This window comes from Saimiri boliviensis, chromosome 19 (assembly GCF_048565385.1).
Source record: "Saimiri boliviensis isolate mSaiBol1 chromosome 19, mSaiBol1.pri, whole genome shotgun sequence".
In the NCBI taxonomy this organism is placed as follows: domain Eukaryota; kingdom Metazoa; phylum Chordata; class Mammalia; order Primates; family Cebidae; genus Saimiri; species Saimiri boliviensis.
Window position 1 is genome coordinate 14,371,570 of NC_133467.1, and position 21,210 is coordinate 14,392,779.

At 50.4% G+C, this 21,210-nt stretch overlaps 1 protein-coding gene and 1 long non-coding RNA gene across 3 annotated transcripts in view; one reads left to right on the top strand and one right to left on the bottom strand.

Annotated features, from left to right (window-relative positions):
* The window catches only part of QSOX1 (quiescin sulfhydryl oxidase 1), a 43,532-nt gene extending 22,860 nt beyond the window's left edge, over window positions 1–20,672 (bottom strand). The window contains exons 1-2 of one of the 2 annotated variants that reach the window (XM_003925428.4): window positions 20,307–20,672; window positions 8,477–8,577 (exon numbers count right to left, since the gene is read on the bottom strand). In XM_003925428.4, coding sequence (XP_003925477.2) covers window positions 8,477–8,577; window positions 20,307–20,574 — 369 coding nt within the window. In that variant the 5' untranslated portion in view covers window positions 20,575–20,672. The remainder of the gene's footprint in view (window positions 1–8,476; window positions 8,578–20,306) is intronic. The other variant, XM_039460266.2, reaches the window with a different exon arrangement.
* LOC141582246 (uncharacterized) lies at window positions 640–3,186 on the top strand. Its single transcript, XR_012515061.1, has 3 exons — window positions 640–1,203; window positions 1,860–1,974; window positions 2,658–3,186. It is a non-coding gene; the product is annotated as an uncharacterized LOC141582246 (long non-coding RNA).
* Window positions 20,673–21,210: the final 538 nt, after the last annotated feature.

Consider the following 21,210-nt stretch of genomic DNA (forward strand, 5'->3'; position numbering starts at 1 on the left):
TAACTCCCCGCGGCGCCTGGGCAAACCACTTAGCCCGGCTGAGCCTGCTTCTTCATCTGTAAAACGGAGAGCTGTGGGGGGTGCTCTAGGAGCTGGACCCTGGCTCCCTCCGATACCCTCACATCCACCCTCCCACACCCCTCGGAAGCATCCAGGGATCCTGTGGGCAGCCGCTCATAGGCTTTCCCTCACACGGGCCATTTCTGTTCAGCACAGCACCCCGCATGTAATCACTCACAAACACCGTGCAGTGAGTGATGAGGTACCCCTGCTGTTCTCCTGTGCAGGCCCGTCTGAAAAAACGAGGCGCAGGCACTTCCTACATCCCTTGGGAAAGGTCACTCTGCTTCTACGTCAAAGTGCCCTTGCTCCTGACTCGGGAAAAGGGGTTTAGAGGCTGGTGTCTCTGTCCACCGAGAACTCCCAGCTCAGCACAGCAGACACAAGGAAGAGGGTCTCCAGAACAGGTCCTCTGGAAGTGGGGGCCTGAGTCCCCGGAGCAACATGCTTTGCTACAGACTAGCTGACTTAACTCACCACTCTGTCTTCTTTTCACACGTACGTGACACCCCAAGCCTAGTCTGTCATACCTCCTTGGGGCAAGAGGACAGACAGAACAGAGCCTGACTCCTGGCAAGCTGGGCGTCTGCCCAGGTGGCGAGACGGCTGCCAAGGCTTTTGCCTGCGCTCTTCCGGCTCAGGAGGGAACACGCTTGAGTTATCCTAGAATCGGCCACTGAACCGCCTGGGGCAGTGCCTGCAGGCTGGGAAGAGGCTTCTTCCTGTGGGCCCCTAGCCAAGGGGCCCCTTTTCGCTACCTTGGGCCTCGGCCTCCAACAGCCAAACACTGGCTTCCTTCTCCCTTCTTGGACAGAGCTGTTTGGCCTTATCCCAAGCTGGTGGTTGAGTACAGGTGCCGGGCTCTGGCAGACCTGGTTCAAGGACCAGCTCTGCTTTGCTCTTGCTGGGTGACCTTGGGCAACGCATCAACAGCTCCGAACCTTCGCATTCTCATCTTTGAAATGAGGATGACACCATCTACCTTGAAGACTTTGAGGATTTCATGATCACACACCTGAAGTGCTTAGCACAGTACCTAGTGCCTACCACAAGGACCCGGTAAATGTTAATGGCGTCATCATCACCCACCACCAGCATCCCCTTCCCTCCTTCGTACCTTTTCAACACCAGGAACCAGGATTGGTGAGGACCTGTTTGTTCCAGCCATTTGTAGGCAGAAAATCTGGAAGCCACCTGCCACCCTCTCCCACATGAGGAGTAAAGGCTGCAGAGAAGCCACCTGTTTCTCCCCACCTGCAAGCTTCTGCTCCCTGGGACCTCCCCTGGGCCCTTATTCCTGCTCACTGCTTTACTCTTTTTAAAACATTAATATAAACTTTTACTGTGGATGAAAACCATCCACTTATACATGCCACACACTTAGTGTTCTTTATCATTATTTAACTTTTATTGGCCTAATAAAATGATGTTATCCTAATACTTACGAAAATGATCATAACTTTCCTCGATTATGAGATCATATTGATAATGTATGTCACGGCATTTATGGACTGACACTGTTTTTCAGAAACAAAACTGATGATACATCTATTTGGGGTTTGGTTTGCCGACAAATAATCAGCCAGGCCAGGTGCAGGGGCTCACACCTGTAATCCCAGCACTTTGGGAGGCCTAGGAGGGAGGATCACTTGAACTCAGGAATTCGGGACTAACTAGGCAACACAGTGAGGCCCATCCCTACTAAAGTTAAAAATTAAAAACAAATTCTAAAAAAAGCAGCCCGAGGGTGATGTTGTGCTGTGGTTATTCACAGTGACGGTGCTCTTGTCTATGTACAGGCAGAATAGACTCTGACTGGTTTCTACAGATAGGAGAACACATGAAGCCTGACCTCATGAAGCCTTGAACTGGGTGACTTTCCCACAGCGAGAGCTGTTATTTTCACTTTGAAAAGTAAGTATCGTCATTTTTTTGTTATCAACCATGAGGTCACCCACATCCGAGCAGGCGCTCACATTAAAAGGGGCTGGCATTACTTCCATCTGGGCTGGGCGCAGAGGCTCACACCTATAATCCCAGCACTTTGGGAGGCCGAGGGGGGAGGATTATTTGAGGTAAGGAGTTTGAGACCAGCCTGGCCAACATGGTGAAACCCCATCTCCACTGAAACTACAAAAATCAGCCAAGTGTGGGAGTGCACACCTGTAATTCCAGCTACTTGGGAGGCTGAGGCAGAAGAATTGCTCAAACCCAGGAGGCAGAGATTGCAGTGAGCTGAGATCACACCACTGCACTCCAGTCTGGGCCTGAGAGAAAGACTCTGTCTCAAAAAATAAAAATAAAAAATTCAAAAAAAGGCAGCCTCTCAAGATCCCAGCAGTCACAGGCAGCTTGGAGTCTCACCAGAAGCCTGGGTCAGCCAGGGCGGTCCAGGGGGATGCAGGCACCCCAAAATCCTCTCCCGCAAGGTGCAGGCCAAAGGGAAGGCCCGGTGACACCCCCAGCTGTTCCCTTGTCCTGGGAAGCTTCCCGCCCACCTCCCAGGGCAACGTATCCACCAAGCTCTGGCTCCCACGCTTCACGCTCTTCATTCTTCCTAGCCATCTCTCATCATTCATTCCCCTTTTCTACCACAGCCTCCCCTAGGCCTACAAATAGATTCGAATTCTCCAAATCTAAACCTTAAAAAAGGAGAGGACGGGAAGGGGAGCATCGGGACGAAGAGAGGCCATCCTGCCTCCTCCAGCGACTGTATTTCCCTCCCGTGTCCCTGTGCTGTCAACTTCTCCGAAGCGTCTGCTCTCGCTCCTCGACTGCCCGCTCGCCATCCCCGTGACCCTCAGTTGAAGCCACTCCAGGGCAGCCCCATGGTGACCTTCTCTTCAGCCACTCCAGCGATCTCTCCCCACCCCCCGGCCTCTCTGCGGTACAGATGTTACTCCTGCCGACTTTGTCCTCCCAGGGCAGGCATCTGTCATTTGTCGTGCCACATTTTGTTGATGCTTTCCTTCGTCACCTTCACGTTGCCGTCCTCCCCCGGTTGGCCGGATACTGGCCAGCCCTACTTGGCCACCCCTGCCCGGTCCCAGCTTCACCTTTGACTGCTCTCCTGCGCCCGCTGCCCTCACACCTCAGTCTCTCCTACAGCCACACGTCAGGTCCTGACACTCTTCTGTTTAAAAAGCTGTGGAAGGCACTGTCGCAAAGAAGTTGCTCAATCTGGCTTCTAAATGAATGAGTGGATAAAGGGATCAATGAACCAATCTATCGTTTCTCCCTCGTTGCCAAAGCCAACGACTCCGGCCAAATGATTTGTCATCTAAACCCTCTGCATCTCAGGCCCTCACCTGTCCTAGACTCCCGGTGCTTCCTGGTGACCTCCACCCCAGTGTCAGTATATGTCCCCTTCCCCCCATCTCCAAGGCTGAGTCACTCCTCTCCCAACCTGCTTTGCCGCCTGTTTTTATCTCACCCAGCGACCAGTCCTCCTCCCTGCCACCCACACCCTTCTCCTCTCCAAAAGACCGCCATCCAGTTAGTTGACAAGTTCTGTGCACTTGACCCTCTGTGACACCTCTTTAACAGTCCTCTCCTTCTCCACCTGCCTTGTCGAGACAAGGGCTGACAGGGGATGAGGTATTTCTGGGTCACTGCATCAGTCCCCACCTTTCATGCTTGATCTTAGAAGTTGTAGGGTGCTCAATCTTTTCATTCTCCAGCCACCTTCCTCACTGCTACTAACGTTAGCTTTCTAAGGCACAGTTCTGGTCTGAACATTGTGCTCCTCCTCACGTCTCTTCCATGACTCCCCACTGTTAATGAATAATGTCCAAGCTCAATGCATTCAAGGCCTGCCAGGATCCAAACTCAAACTCACCTTGCCCTGCTCTCCACTCCCTCCACTCCAGCTGCAATGGACTTCGACCTGAATCCACCACCCACCCACGCACCCACCTTTGACCAGGAGGCACCTCTTCATAGACATCTGTTCAGCTCAACAGAGAATCGCTGCCCTTCGATCACCCTGGAAGCTCATGTGGAAATCGAGTCAGGGCACATTTTTGTCCTCTGATTAACACGTATCCTTATTCAGTCAACCACTGGGGGCGTGTGCCCTGCCCAAGGGAAACCACCACAGTTCCCTGGAGGCAGGCAACGGAGACTTCAGGAGTGTGTTTCTTTTCTCCAGGAGCAGTCAGCACCCATCACTTTTCTTTCATCACTTTACACAGGAGCTTCTGGAAGGCCTCCAGCCACTCTCTAATGGCAGAAAACCAGGTAACACCAGGCTGGTCTTCACAAACTGTGGAGTGCCAACAGCCTTCTTGGGGCCAAAAGAGCTCAAGAGAAAGCACACTTCCCAGGGTGACACCGACGGCATTGAATTCCAGCTTTCACAACACGTTCTAAGGAAAATGGTCCAGCCTCCAAGTATTTTATGGTAAGCCCATGAGGATCCACAACCTTCACCACTTCCCACACCGTGGACCATCTGTGAAGAAGACACCCCAAACAGCAGCTGACTGCTGAGAAAGGGGCCCACCTCCTTTGCCAGAGAGAGGCAGGAGACATCCTGGAGTCCTGTCTTCACCCCAACATCTCACCTTCTAGCAAAAGCCACAGAAGGTAATGGCCCAGACTCTGTACCCCCACAGGGCATCCACGCTCCCAAACCTGCATTCAAGGACCTGCCATTCCTGGGCTCCCTCCTCCCCAGCGCTGCCTCATCCTTCAGCATGAGCCCACACAGGGCCTTGCCACTTGCCTTCCCGCCTGTCTGTGAGGCCCACCCACACCCCTCCTCTCTCCCAGCCCGCCCCATCTGTCCTTCAACATCAAGTGGAAGTCCCCTCCTACACGAACTCCTCTCGAGACAAAGAGCTCCGTGAGTCCAGCAAACTCCCATGGCATTCGCTGGGTACCTGTGGCTGGCCGCCTCTCACTGGCACTCCGGGGATCCCGGGCTCCGGGCCTCGCCCGCAGTGGTGAGCGCAGTGCTGGGCACCCAGCGGGCATGCCTGCAAAATGGGCTGTCCAAAACGCAGCGGCCACACAGCAGCTACCAGTAGCCCTATGGGTGGCCCATGAGGAAGACGGGACAACGGAAAGGAAGCAAACCACTTTGACTGAAGCCCAAATGGCACGAGCATGGCGGCGCTTTCACACGGAAGACCTCACTTCGCATTTGGCAACAGTCCTCATAGGCAGATGTTATCATCCCACGTTTACAGACGAGGAAACCGGGGCCCACAGCTGGGGCACTGCTAAGTGGCTTTCCAAGCCATACGCTGTTAAGCAGTGAGGCCAGGGTTGGAAGCCACATCACTCATCTCCTCAGAGCCTTGAAAAGGGAAGCCTCACCCTTTCCCACCCCCATGCTGCTGCTCGTTCCAGCCAGGCCTTTGGCCATAAAGGGGCGACCCATTCCATTCCCACTGAAGGGTACTCCTGAGACCCACGGAGAAGCCCCTTGACCCAGAAGTTCCAGCCTCTAGGTCCCCCAAGCTCCAGCCAGAACCTGCGGCCAACCAGCCCCTCCCTCTCCCACGCCTGTTTTCCTGCAGCTGGGCTCTGGCTCCAGCCTGATGGGGACCTGCCACAGCCCGCCTGCCCTTCAGGGCCCAGGTGTTTGCTAAACAGGCTGGGCTGGTAGAAGCTCACTGTTTGCTCAAGGTGACAAGGGGGTGGAGGCAGAGGGAAAGGACGGTGACACATGCCACCGGGGGAGGCTAGACTCTTGTGTGTGGGCCTGTCCCCATCACACCAAAAACACTCTCCTCCCTGTGCTTCGCGTGGGTCTTCACCTTGCAGCTCTTCATGGGCAGAGCGCAAGCTCAGGCTCCAGCCTCAGGGAGCAGCAGGTAGGGCAACAGAGCTCCGTCTCTGGCCCACCAGCAGTCCCCAGGTCGGCTCTGCCAGTTAGGGATCTGGCCACGATGCCCACAGCACACAGGCTCTTCATGGGCCAGAGTCTCTGGAGATTGGAATCTGTTTGAGTAGTGTTTTCCAAACACTGGAAACAACCTTGTATTAAGCTGTCAAATCAATGTATTTACTCATAGCCAGTTTTTTTTTTTTTTTCTTTTTTTTTTTTGAGATGGAGTCTTGCTCTGTCGCCAGGCTGGACTGCAGTGGTGCGATCTCGGCTCACTGCAGCCTCCACCTCCCAGGTTGAAGTGATTCTCCTGCCTCAGCCTCCCGAGTAGCTGGGACTATAGGCATGTGCCACCACACCCGGCTAATTTTCATATTTTTAGTACAGATGGGGTTTCACCATATTGGTCAGGCTGGTCTTGAATTCCCGACCTCATGATCCGCCCGTCTCAGCCTCCCAAAGTGCTAGAATTACAGGCATGAGCTACTGCGCCCAGCCCACAGCCAATATTAAAAAAAAAAAAAAAAAATAGAACAGAACATATCACAGTGTAACTGTATTTAGTAAAAATCTTGTTTTATGAAACTTTTGTTTTAGTGATAATAGATATATGCTGACTTTGAGATCACAATGTCAAAATGTGTATTGCTTACAGTTGGTCACAGTAAAAAAGTATCCGAGAGCCGCTGCATAGGACCTCAGAGCAGAGACCTGCCAACAGCTTGAGCCACCCGGCCTATGGACTGGAGTCCAAAGGACAGGGCACTGTGTGCCTCCCCCTGGCCAAAGATGAGTCGAAGGTTCCTCTCGAGAGGCAGAAAAGGCTTTGCCGGGGGAGGCCACCCGCCGGTCTATGGACAGATGACTACCAGACTGGCCCTGCCAGGTGCTGCCTTGTCTGAAGGCAAGGGAGGGCCGGGAAGCCCATCATCGAGAGCCTCCCAGCGCCCCTCCCACAGCCAGCCGCACAGTTCAGGAGAGGTGACTCCCCTGAGGCATCCAGGCTACGTGCGCTGCTGGCGAGGGGAGGCTGAGGAGCCTCTGACCTCCTGGGCCCGGCCTGCCTCCTTCACTCCTGCTGCGCGCAGCCCCTCCCAGGCAGAGTCAGAAAGCCCAGGTGTCAGGCCCTACAGAACTCCAACAGGTCGTCCTGCCCTGGCTGCCGGACCCAGGTCAATCCCTCCCCTGGGGGCTGGGCAGTGGCTGGACCCCTGTGCTCACGGGGAGAAAAATGTCAGCCTGTGAATGACGGTTCCTGCTGCCACACTAATTTGCCCACAGCTTCCCACTCAGGGCCACTCACCTTGGTTCAGCCGAAGGAACAGAGTGCCCTGTTTGAATATTTTCAATCACACACTTTAGGGCCAAGGATAGCACCATGTGTCTGCCAGGAAGGCCTTTTATTTCAAAGGGATGATTGACAAGAGTCTCTCCGCTGCCACTTTTCAATGACACGGCACTATCTATTAGCTCGCCACACTGTCCCCAGACCAACCTGGTCTCAGCTAAACCTGGGCCTGGGCCCAGACCCTACGTGGTAACAGTTTCGGAAAGGCCTTCTTTCACTGGGCTCCAGGAACAGAAGAGTCCATGGAGTTAAGAGTTGGATGTTCCTGGTGGAACTGCAGCGTTACTTCTCAGACAGACGCCGCCGGGGTCATTAGGCTGAGTTCTGGCTCACGGTTCTGCTTGAAACTTGACTGCCCCCACCCCTGGCTCAGAGGTATCTTGTTCCAGGGACAATGCCTGGCCATTTCAGCTTTCAAAGGCACTCCCTAATTATTGTTAATGGCTACAGAGGAAACTGCTTTTCTAGATGCCATTCTGGTGGGAGGGTGTGTATTATTTATAGCTGGAGAAACAGAGACAGAGACTTGAATTTGGCTTCTCCCATCTGGAAGAAAACTAATTGGATTTGAGCCAGGCCTGAGCTCAGGAGAGGGCCCTCACCATAACTACAGCAGCCTTGCTGCCCTGGGCTATCCAGGGCCTCCTATTTGAAAGCTTGGAAGCTGTTCAGACATTAATTAAGCTGTTGATGCCCTGTGGTGGGCAGGCTGGCAGGCAAGGCATCATCAGAGATCTCGTGCTACTTTCTGCCAGAGCTGGGGTGACGGAGCCCTCGTGCCTTGGATGTGATAACTCCCGTGCCAGGGATCCCTGCTGCCTGAGGCACTGGCATTCTGACAGTGGGGTGAGGCTACCCTGACAGGTCCCTTCTTAGCTACCTGTGGTTGAAGGTACTTGCCTGATGAGGTTGAGGCTTGCCAGAGTGTCTGGGGTCCCTTTGTGGGGGACCACTAGGCTCCTAGAGTCTGACCCTGCCCACAGATGGGTCAGAGCCTAAACCCTGATTTTGTAGAGTTAGATCAGACCTCTAAGGCCGGAAGGTCAGGAGGGAGAGCAATTAAAGAGGATTGGGGGAGCTGGGAGCTCTCACCAGCCCAAGTGATGATTACCTCCCAGCTCAAATCAGAGCAGCCGAAATCTGCCTATCCCAGCATATCCCAGTGGCCCCTTTCCCTTATAAAGGGAAACAAATCAGGCCCAGCCCGCCTTCCCCTCCTGTCAGTCACGCACCCTCACAGTTGGGAAGCCAGGGATGTTGAAGTCTCTGCAGACTGCACTATTGGTCTCCTCAGCACAGTCCAGGGCAGCGAGATTCAGGGCCGGCCTCCAGGCTGAAAGGACAAAAAACCCAGCAGTAAGTAAGAGGGGCCAGCACCCCCTCTGCCTACTCATCTCTCCCCATGCAATGCCCCGCCCCGACAACCCCTCAGCACCTGATCCCAAAGCTCTTATGACAAAGGTCACACCTTCCTCCGAAAAGGACCCTGCGATATTCCGATATTCCGTTTGGTCTGCATTTAGCTAGCGCCTCACAAAAGGGAACCTGTGCTTAGGATGATTAGCATAAGTAACTGCCTCATAATGGTATCTGTTTCCCCATCACTATGTGGGGCCGGGGATGGGGCTGAGAGATGTTGAAGGAGTCTGCCCTCCTCCGCACCCCCAGGGGAAGAGCCTTGGTATTGCCTCTGTCCTTGGGGCCCCAAATGGCATCCGTTCCAGAAGGATGGAGAACATGCCTTAGGGGATTTGGAATTCCCCAGGGGACCCTTGGGGAAGGTTCCTGGGGCCAGAGGTACTAGTACGCAGCAGAACTTGACTGGTTGGGGCACAGAGTATTGGGAGCTTGGTTCCCCAGCCAGGAAAGGGGCATCTGGAATCCAGGAATTGTAGGGAAAGAAGTCTTGAGGCCACAATCTGGCAGATTAACCCAGTCCCTCCAACAGGCCCCAGGCCACAAGGCCTCCAGCTGCTGAAACATGGGGAGACAGAATAATGGCACCATCCTGGGCCACGGTCCAGGATCCAGGAAGAAGAAACAAACTTATCTAACAGGCAGCTCTCCTGAGCTCAGATTCCTGGTCAGTCCAGTGGGCAAGGAGCTGCCTGAGCAAGGGGAGGAGGAGAGGACTGGCAGAGACCAGGCTGCCTGGAGAGGAGGATTTTTGGGAGGCGTGGGAGCTAGAATAGAAGGGCGCAAGAAGGGGCCAGACTGGGAGTGTTTGCCTGAAGGGCTCAGGATGACCTCCACCGCAGCTGGGGCCACATGTATCTCTGGGGCATGTGAGAGGAGGACCAGGCCTGCCTGGTGGCCCCCACAACTCCCATTTGAAGCTCATGCCCCAGGGACAGGGAGTGGAATTTACACGGGCAGCCCACCCAGCACCCATTAACCACAGAACACTAATATCTGAATAACATCCCTGACAGTCACAGTTTTACCAGGACCTCTGACCCCACCTGGAATGTTTTGGATCTGTGTCCTCTTCAAATCTGATGTTGAAATGTGATCTCCGGTGTTAGACTAGGTGGGGTGTAGTGAAAGGTATTAGACCATGGGGTCAGATCCCTCATGAACAGCTCAGCACTGTCTCCTTGGTAATGAGTGAGTTCTCACTCTGAGTTCTCGTAAGATCTGATTGTTTAAAATAGGGTGGCACTTCCCAACCCCTTCCTGCTTCCTTTCCTGCTTTGCCCTCTGCCATGAGACCTCCCCACTGTGGACAGCCTGTAGAACCATGAGCCAGTTAAACCTCTTTTCCTTATAAATTACCCAGCCTGGGGTATTTCTTTTTAGCAATGCAAAAATAGCCTAATACTCTACCCTAGAACTTATTCCTTATGATGTCTGGGAAGAACACAATTTCAGAAGATATCAGAGCTCCTAAGAACACTTTATGCCTGAGAAAGGAGCGTTACCCTCACCTCCATGAGATGGAGGTAGGAAGAGCCTAGCACACCCTGACGCATCCCTTGAAAGAAGGCAACTCAGCTGACCTTCCTGGGTCTGATACGAGCTAGGGGCTCTGGGAGCTGGGAGGAAGGCCTCTGGCCATACTCGCTCCCCCCCACCCCCGCCCCCATTCCCTAGTCTGCTCTTGGCATTGTAGCTTCTGGACTCCTCGAAGGAGGGAGTGGGTCGGGGGTTGGGGAGAGGAAGTAGATGGAGGTATTTACCAGAGACAGACTTCAAAAGTAGTAGAGTCAGAGCCACATCTTATGATGCCATTTCCCCAATCTCCTCAATACCCTGTCATCAAACACTTTTTGGGGAGCTTTCCTGACTCCCTTAGCACACAAGAATAGCAGCTTGGGCTTATCAAGTGTCTGCAAGTTGGGGTGCATCCTTTGACTTTAAATCTCACCTGCAGGGCAGCCAGCACAAAGGCAGGTATGGTCAGGGCCTGTTGCATTCCAGGCTCAGGATGTAAGCCTTCTGCCTCTACCACGGGATTGCTGGTCCCAACCTGCCTCCACATACTGTCGGCTCTCCTTCTGAAGTCTCTTTCCCCACCCAAACCTCCACCTCCTCATGCCTGTCCTAGGTTGGCGTGAACCCGCAATCTGATTTTTCACTGACCTCACCTCCAACCAACCCTCCGTGTCCCATGAACTAGTACAGGTTCTCACGGCAGGTCTTCTGGAGAACAGCAACATCTTAGTTCTCTCCTGGTGAGGCTCTAAAATGCTCTACCCATCACCGGCCTCTCTAGCCACCAAATGATGTTCTCATTCTGCGGATCTAATGATGTCATTCTCTATCCAACATTCTTTGGGGGCGCTCACTGAAAACCTACAACCAGAAGGCAGATCTCCATTTGGCCCCTGTCCACACATCCAGCCTCCTCTTAACAGTTATTTTATGTTAAATTAAGTAATCTATATTCATAAAATATCATTTCTAAGTCAATTAAAATACTGAAACATTAATTGCTGAACATAAGTTTAAAGTATATATGCTTTGGCATCTTGCTTTTGTGTGCCACAGAAAATACAAACATATTTGGGTCCATAATAAGCATGAAAAATTGAGGAAACTCAGTTCTAAAAAAAAACAAAAACACCAATTCTAAAAAAATAAATTGCGGAAACATGTTTCTAGAAATTATGAAATGGTGAGTGTTGATGGAAGACAGTTCACAACGCTTGCTAGTTTTCACTAGAAATTAAGATTACTAAGGAGTGAAAACTAATTAATACAAGGCAACTAAAACTAGAAATAATAAGGGATGCAACCCTGTATGCAAGGCAAGTATGGCAGGGTTTATAAAGGAAGTCATAAAATATGAGGATGTATTTCGGGTAAGGGAAAAAGAGTCACTGTTCTAAAGCAGAGTGACTGATTATTTCACAATGAGAAAGAGGAAGAGGACAGGGCAAACTGAGGCATACAAGGAAGTTGTGAAGACAAAAGAACTTCAAGTGTGGTCAAACGGGGATTGTTTTTGTGTTTTTTAAACATTAGCCTTAATATCAAAAGTGCACTGACGTAAAACCAGAATTTAGTCCTCTCTGTTAAAATAAGGTTTTCTTGAAGTAGTGATCTGTTCTTAAAAAGAAACAGTGAAAGGTATTTCTGTACCTTTTAGGTAATTATCCTAAGAAAGCAAGATCCTTTGTTTTATCAAGATGATTCCCTGTGTTTCATGTGGTCTTTATTAGGTCTTTGATTACTTAAATGGAGGCCTCTCTATAAAAGAGCTAAGGTTTTTCCCTGCAACAATGTAACATTCTATATTTTCCTTTTGAAGTCTTTTAATTATCATTCTGGTTAGATGAATGACTGTGAATTAACAGTGATCTGTGATCCAATTTTGATCAAGTCATACTTTTGTTTTGCTTTTTTGTTTTTGTTTTGAGATAAGATCCCACTATGTCAGGCAGGCTGCAGTGCAGTGGTGCAACTGTGACTCACTTGTCCTTGACCTCCTGGGCTCAAGGAATTCTCCCACCTCAGCTGCTTAAGTCGCTGGGACCACAGGTGCACACCACCACACCTGGCTAATTTTTAAAAATTCTTCTAAAGAAATGGGGTCTCCCTGTGTTGCCCAGGCTGGTCTTGAACCCCAGGGCTCAAGGTATCCTCCTGCCTTGGCCTCCCAAAGTGTTGGGATTATTGGCATGAGCCATCATGCCCAGCCTGATTACATGTTTTAAACCTTTGATTTTTTTTTTTTTTAACAAACTTCCCAAAATCGAATTCTAAATTAAGTCTTTTTGAACTTGAACTAGTTTTGGAACATTCCAGGGGCTCCTGGAACATCTCAAAGATTCTGCAAAGGAGAGATATTAAACTAGTTATGCTCATTTGATATATTAATTATACAGGAAGCATTGTCAGATAAGACACAATGTTTAACTTTGACTTATATTTATTAATGGAAATGTATACTTGTTATTAATGTGTATCCCCAAAATTATATGATATTCCTAGAAATATGATGTATTATCGGTCATAATTTTGGTTATTAGGTTAAAATGTTTTATCCCTCAGCAATAACCAAATTTCCTTGACAACTGTGTCATTATTATGAACTTTCATCAGACCTTTAACCATGGCCATTTTAAGTCTTATTGTCCATAATTAATTGCTTTATTCTGAGGCTTTTCTAAAAGCTTTTGTCTAAGAAACTATAATCCTAAAGTGCTTCACCTTCAAGGAGATCCATGGAAAAGTCTCTGATAAGTACCATTTCTAATAACTTCGAGATAATATAATTGGACTGGGAAAGAATTTCCAGAACTCTAATGAAAAACTGATGGGTCTGCACAACTGATAACCAAGATCGAGCAGAACAATAATTACATGAAACTAAATGAACTAATGAAGAATTATGGGTTTCTATAGTTTTTAAACTTGAAACATTGCTGGTACTTTTTAATGTTTTATTGTCCAGATTTAAGAAAACTTTTTTCTTTTAAGCTATCTACAGTTTATAGCAATTTGGTAACATATACTCTTATAAAGAAAAGTGGAGACATTTTCTCCCTATATGACCTCTCTGGAATTCAGAAACTATTTGTGAATATTCTTATTTTTATGGCAATATTGTTATTTACACAAGTTCCATAAGCATCTTCTCTCTTTATAACAGGATACACCTGGAAACACTGGTCATATTACCAAGGTTTTGAGTGCGATGCCATACTTCAGAATGTCGTACAATGAATCTATAGGTGCTGCAGGGGAAATCTAAAGTTGGGCTGGGTTTGGCTTCCTAGCCTTGAGAGGTTGTTCAAAGTCCAAGCTGAGATTCCTTAATCGATAAGTTCCTGCAAAGCAAACTTAAAAAGAGCCTACGGGGTCAATCACTATTCTTGCCACACTTATGTAAATAATCAGGCCAAGTTTGATGAGACTAACCATATTATGCAAGCAAATTAGTCTTACCCTGATTATCTTTATTTTATTTTACTTCATTTCATGTGAGATGGAGTCTTGCTCTGTCATCCAGGCTGGAGTGCAGTAGCGCAATCTCGGCTCACTGCAACCTCCGTCTCCCGCTTACCCTGATTATCTTTGGTAGAAACGGGTTGACTATAGACAGAAAAATTAAGTTTCTAAAGAAAAACTACAGGATACCTCTTATTAGACTGCAGCCTTGTTGATCCTTCTCAAGTTTTTATCATCTACCTACAAGCTGGACTAGATCCTGAATTCTTCCAGTTTCTTCCAAGAACTAGCTACCGTTCTCCAACTAAGAACAAGAATTGTTCAGTGCCTAAAGCCCTAGAAGCAGAAGCTGAACAACGCAACGTACATTTCAAGAAATAAGTCTCATGTCGGATGTGTATGCCACCACACTGAGACTCCTTATTGGTAAGTTCCAGCGAAGCAGACTTAACAAGAACCTTACGTGGTCAGAGTTCACCAGTGCCATAACCAGAGACAGTCAAACTATAAATCAGGATGAGGAGCTGATGGCTTCATGCTTTCCCAAAACATCTGAACAAGAGTCTCATTGGAATAAGAATTCCAATTTGGAACTGGAAGTCTCTTGGAATGTATCCTTGGAATTTATCCTGGTTTATAGTTTGATTATGTCTACCTTTTATCCTGGTTGACAGTTCGATTTATCCCGGTTTATAGTTTGATTATGTCTACCTTTTTTTGTCTGGCAGGATAATGCTGTAGCTAGAATTCTATAGTCAGTGGCTTCTGTGGGTAACTTTACAAAATGATGGATTTGTCATGCTAAACCCAGGTCTTTACATGACCAAAGGGATCCTTTAGTCTACTCAGCGGGTAACTTCAGCAACATCCCTGACACAACTGTTGTTCAAACTGTACTAGTGGTCCCTTTTACAGAGTCAGACTTTTAGACCCATGTGTTCTCACTCCCTGCTTTAATTTAACCCAGTCATGGGATACTAGATATAGAACTGCTACCTACTAGTGGAACAGGGAATCTGTGCAATTGCTGACACTTTTTGCTGCACATGGATAGATACGTAAGGTATTGAGACTCAGTTGCAAAAAATGAACAAACCGTACTTGGTTAAAAAGGGTAAATTCCCCATCTGGCTCATTCTTTGATCTCTTTGATTTCAGTTGGTTTGGTTCATGGGTCCCTGGCTAAGGGTCATATTCTAAACTCAGTATTATCCTCGGGAGAGTCATGATAGTCTCAATGTTACACTGGACCCTCTCAAAAAGTCTTAGATAGCCATATGTGGCCATCTGCTGAATGCTAAATGGCCCCTCTCCAGCTGGAATGATCAAAACTCCAAGAAATGTATGATAACGAGGACCCCTTAACCTATAAATGATGTGTTAAGGCCAAAATGATGATGAATGAGCATAGTGCTGATACCCTGTTTTGGTAACATTCGCACCCAGGTGAGAGCCTGACCAGAAGGGGAGAATTGTTAAATAATATTTATAGGAGGCCATTGGTTGGGACTGAGCTCCTGCACAAGGCCCAAGAGACCAAACCAAGATGGAGTCCCTCAGGCTGAAGTTCCAGGCCACCAAGCCAAATCTAAGCTGTCGATCTGATCTTCGAGGAAATCAGGAGAGAGTGAGATAACAATCAAATCTCAACCAACCAGTTGGAGCCAACAGAAGGAAGTCTCCTCTGCTTTGACCTTTAAAAGGGACTGAAATAACCAATCTGGGTTTTGATCGGTTTCTGCTTTCTTTAGCCTTTTCCGTCTAAAAAGCCAAACTCCTCCGCTCAGCTCATCAGAATACTCATTCTGTAAGGCAGAATGTGGTGCTGCCCAATTCTAGAATCACAAGCCAGTTAAGATTTCTGGCCGGGCGCAGTGGCTCAAGTCTGTAATCCCAGCACTTTGGGAGGCCGAGGCGGGTGGATCACAAGGTCAAGAGATCGAGACCGTCCTGGTCAACATGGTGAAACCCCCTCTCTACTAAAAATACAAAAAATTAGCTGGGCACGGTGGCGCGTGCCTGTAATCCCAGCTACTCAGGAGGCTGAGGCAGGAGAATTGCCTGAACCCAGGAGGCGGAGGTTGCGGTGAGCCGAGATCGCGCCATTGCACTCCAGCCTGGGTAACAAGAGCGAAACTCCGTCTCAAAAAAAAAAAAAAAAAAAAAAAAAAAGACTTCTGAATGTGTTATAATTTTGTCTTTTGACAAGTAACAGGAGATGGAATAGGAAAGGTCCTTATCTGAATGCTCCATTGTTAAAGCTGCATTTAAGCTTCACTGTCAAAGTAATGCAGAGTTGGGTGACGAGGCTTTTCGAAGCGGCGGATGACTTAAATGCCTGACACCCAAATGATTCAGTAGCATCAATCTAGCTCTACTACTGGAGAGAAAACATTTTCCTGGTGCAATGATTGCTATGAACAGAGTAGTTTTGCTACCAACAACAGAATGAATGGACTAATGGAGAGGGGAAGGGTGGGGAGGCAAGAAAAGCTGGCAGTCGTAAATTTTGGAGTGATGAGTGAGGGGATGCTCCGTGGTGAGGGTGTTGTGGGGATTCTGCTGAGTCCCCACTGGGGGCTCTGTCTGGAGTCAAGGGCAGCGTCCCCTCCCCCACACACAAGTACAGGGAGGGCACTGGGTCGAGTAGGAAGCCTTGCTTGGAGTTTCACCAGTTTGCACTGTGAGCGCCACATGTCTCCTCTCTGGATCTCAGCCTCCTCGTGGATCCACGAGGGCCAGGATGAATGATCTCTAACACCCCTTCCAGCTCTGACAACCGTTCAGGTACCAGACAGCAAACAACTCTTAGCAAGAAACATACAGCCTCCGAGTGTCAAGCGAGTCTGGGCTTCCATTAAGGCAGAGGCACAGATTTACCCAAACCACCAAGAGCCAGTCAGACCTGGGGCTCTAGTGACTTGAACCTACCTACCCTCAGCTCTGGACGCCACACCGAAGTCTCCAGGGTTCTCCTGACACAGAGAGTTAGTTGATGCCATGTCCAGCTAGTCAGCACTATGCAGTCACCACCTCATGCCTTCCTTGTTGCTGACAGCTTCTGGGCAGTGATGTCATGGGATGGACAAAATGCCTTCCCTACCCCTCACACCTGGCTGACACCCCTAGTCTGAGTCAAGGGGAACCACGACACCAGCAGAAGGTTCTACAACTCACACTGTCATTTGGAATCCTGTGAGGCTCAGGCCACTGGCCACCGTGAGTGTGCACTGGGCTCCTCCTACTCTGTACCCGGCTCTGTACCGGGAATCACAGGTACAAGGAGCAGATGTGGCCTGTGCCCTGGCAGAGAAGAGGGCAAAACCAACATGGCTCACTGTCATTCAAACACACGCCTTACGAACCTCACCTCCACGGCTCAGCACATGCTGTTTTCCCACCTGGAGGCTCCTTCCTCCGCCACCCACTTCTCTACCTGCCCAGGCTCCAGAGAGTCAAAAAGATCTGGGGTCAACGACCTCCTCCAGCATCTGTGTAAACCTGGCAAGTTACTTAAGTTACTTACATGTTTAAACAAAACAAAACAAAACAAAACAAAACGGGAAGACAATACCTATAGATCAGATATTTTCCCAGGTAAGGACTGTACATACTAATGGCCTGTGAAGGCCCTTAGCAAAGTGCTGGCATAAGGCAAGTGTGTAATAAATAACTACTGGCACAAAGGTCTTTGGTGAGCAGATTAGCCCTCTGTGACTTTCCCTTACCCTGGATTCCTACAAGAAATGGTTGAACCACACGTTTGGCCTTTTTCAAACACAGCTTCTTAACAGCTGCCAATTTTCCTTCTGTGAGTAGCTCATTTCCCCAGCTGCAATACCAACAGTGCTTTATCACTCAGCAAATATTTGCAGATTGATTAGTCAGTGAATAGCAATGAAGGTCTAAAATGAATACAATCAATTTTCCAAACATACGGTGAGACAACAAGAGCTGCTCTGGAATAGAAAGGGGTGAACCAGATTCTCAGAAACGCATGCTCTGCCCCCCGGGCAGCAGCTGCCCTAGAGAATCTACTGTCCTAGTCATTGAAGAAATGAACCCTCTTCAGTCAGATTAAATGCCTGAAGCCAGATAAGCATGGCTGCAAAATTCTTATCTCTCCCTGTGACCTCCATTCTGTCTCTGTTCCTGCCCTAAGATACAGGTATCCTGAGCAGACGGCATGTGCTATACTCACATGGCCCAGGGTGGGACGAGAGCAGCCTTGTGAAAGCTCACAACCAAACTCTCTAAAGAAACCTCAGGACACAGAGATGATGCCAGACCAACCCTAGCTTCTCAGCGGGGCTTCGCCAAGGAACACCCCTTTGAGCTGGAGTGAAGGATGTTCTTCCTTGCAGGCTGACAGCAGATTCCGCCAGTGCCCTCCTCCTACCTGATCTGGCTCAGGGGCTAACTCACACTAATGGCTCACAGCATACCTCCGGTTTCCACCAAAAGCTTGCACCTCCCATTTACCCTGGCTCATCCCCAGAGACGCTGATGCTTCCATTTCCTTTTTCAGAGGTTAAATTCTGATTTCACTTTCTTGTTTTAGGGAAAGGCTCCATGCACTGGGGGCTCCCTTTTAGAAGTGGTAACCCTCACCCAGGAGCAGACTGGATCAGTATCTAGATACGTAACTCATAGGAAAACTAACACGCCACATTGCAAGAGGCCAAACATGTGAGTTAGCTGAAAGCTAATCTTTGCTCCTAGCACCCTCGAGAAGGAAGAAATTCTTAAATAAATCCATCTGCGACCAACGAACACTTCTTACAGCCTCAAAGTAGAAAGAGATGGGGGAATTTTGACGATGTTCAGTCCACAGTGTCCCCTGAGATCACCTTGTCTTAGGTGTTCAATTCCATATCCGTGTTCTCCCTCTGTCCTCCCATGAGCAGATGTGCGGACACCACTCCTCCCCGACCAAACGTGTTGAAACGGTGGGAAGCACGTTCAGAAAGGCATATTCAGGAACTGGGACCAGTGAGGCACGTGGGCAAGTGTAAACCAGAGGTCAAAACAGCTTCTAATTAGCTGGGCATGGTGGCGCGTGCCTGTAATCCCAGCTACTCCGGAGGCTGAGGCAGGAGAATTGCCTGAACCCAGGAGGCGGAGGTTGCGGTGAGCCGAGATCGCGCCATTGCACTCCAGCCTGGGTAACAAGAGCGAAACTCCGTCTCAAAAAAAAAAAAAATTAAATAAATAAATAAATAAATAAAAAATTAAAAAAAAAAAAAAAACAGCTTCTAAGTTTCCTTTAAAACTAATTTTCCAGGACCATACAGCTAAAAGATGTACACGCGCTTCCACCTAGCCACCTCAGAACCCAATCTGGAAGCTGCTCGGGAAAAAGGGAAGGGTGAGTCTAAGAAGTGACATCTACGAAGGCACCATTCGACCCCCGAGTTGAGTTTATGAAGAAATACCAACAGCAGAGAAGGAGAACTATGGTTCCAGTTCCCCCTTCTCTAGAAAGAGTCCTGTTTTCAAAGATGCCCACAGTTCGCATTCAAAGACCATTTCAGGGCAGGAGCCTGTGCCCGCGACCTACTACCAGAATCAGGAAGCAGCTCCATTCAGAGGCGGCAAGTCAGGAGCACATCACTATCACTACGCTACTCCTGCCCATCGAATCCCCACTACCTGAGTTAGCTGGATGTGTCACTCCCCAGGAATCTTTAAATTGTGGAAAGGAAACTATGAGACAGTGTATACCCAGTACCGAAATGATACGTAAGGTGTCTGAAATGCCAGGCGCTCTGTAAATATTAATTACTATTATTACCATATTTCTTCGACTCTAAGCCTTAAGTGTTTCAAAATTTTAGCATTTCTGTAACAGAGTTCACCTTAAAATCTCTATACATGTAGTGGTTTTTCCTATCCTTCCAAACCCCTTGGGCTGTCATAAAATGAACAGTGAGTCTCACAGTTGATGGTGTCTTGGAATCCGGGAAACACAGTTTTGGTGCCCCAACCAGTGAATGGGAACACGGAGCAAGAGCCAAACACGCACCAAAGGCCTCTGGGTGCATGGGGTTAAAACATAAGGGTTCGGGCGGAGGAAGAGAGAGAAGGATGTGGCGGAGGCGGCAGGCCAGGAGAGGGCCAGAACCGAGACAGGAAAATGCCAGGTGGCCATACCCACATCAAAGACAAAACTGAGAAGGGAGTCTAGGTACCACCCGGATCAACCAGTCGAGGGAGTGGAGAAAGGAGGAGGGGAGCCAAAAAACAAAGTCTGTTCCCTTCTCTCCCCAGCACTGCCTCACAGCAGCTAGGGAACCTGCCAGGAGGGCGACACGGGTCCCTGGGCGAGAGGAGGCGGACCGGCACCAGGCTGGACTAGGAAGCCGTAAGGTGTCAGCGGAGCCTGCGGAGGATGGAACAAAGGAGACCCCTCGCGGCGGAGGACACAGTCACCTGGCGGAGGACGAACGCGGGGAGCACGGCAGGTCTGGGGGCCCAGGCCGCGGAGCGGGGAGAGAAGCGCGGGATGCGGGCCAAGAGGAAGAGGCCAAGGGAGCGGGAGCCCAAAACGGAGCTAAGAGGTGTGAAGGTGGAGGGCGTGGGATGGGCGCAGGAGGGGCCGTGCACCCGCAGGTGGAGGGGTCGGGGAGGCGGGGCACGGGGGAGCAGGCCGCCCCCGCTTCTCACCTTTGACGTCTTCGGCCAGCGCCTTCCACGTCGGGGCGAAGGCGATGCAGTGGCCGCACCAGGAGGCGAAGAACTCCACGGCCCAGGCGCTGCGGGAGCCCAGCACCGCGCCGCGCACCGTGTCCGCCTGCAGCAGCGTCAGCGGGTCGGAGGCCGAGTACAGCGCCGAGCGCGGAGCCGCGACAGCGCCTGGCACCGCGAGCAGCAGCAGCAGCAGCAGCAGCAGCAGCGTCGGCGGCGGCCCGGAGCCGCGGCCGCCCCTCTCCATCCTCGGCGCTGCGCTCACCACCGCGCGCCAGCGTCGGATGAGTAGGGTCCCGGCGCCGCGGCACCGCCCGCCTCGGGCCGCGAGGAGGAGCCACGTGGCCCCGCCCCCGAGGCCCCGCCCCCGAGGCGGTGGCTGGGCCGGGGAGCGGGCGGGGCTGAGCTCGTCGCCGGGGCTGGCCCGGGCTGCGCGGTGAGCCGTCCTTTCGCTGTCCGCCGAGGCCTCAGAGCTGCGCCAACCGGATTTCCGCCCTAGGCCCAAGGAGGCGAGGAGTAAAGTCTGGTCCCTGGAGCTCCATCTCCAAGGAAAGGAGTGGGGCGCTCGCTGAGCAGTCGCTGCGGGGGCCTCGCGGAGGTTTGGCCCCTCGCGGCCCCCGTATCCAACGGAAGCGTTGTCCGTTGGAATAGGTGACCCGGATTTCTGCTGTTGCCGGGATGTTCCTGGGCTCCCGTAAAGTGATGAGACGCTGTGAATTCGAAGTCGCGGGGAGAGAAGAGGAACGCGTGGTCTGCAACCACCAAGACGCCACCGGATCAGATGCACCCACGCCTGCTGAGGCCCGTGACCGTCTAAAGGGGAACGACATTCGAGAGGCCCTGCTCACGGATGAGAAGCCCGCTCTCCGCTGTGGGCTGTGCT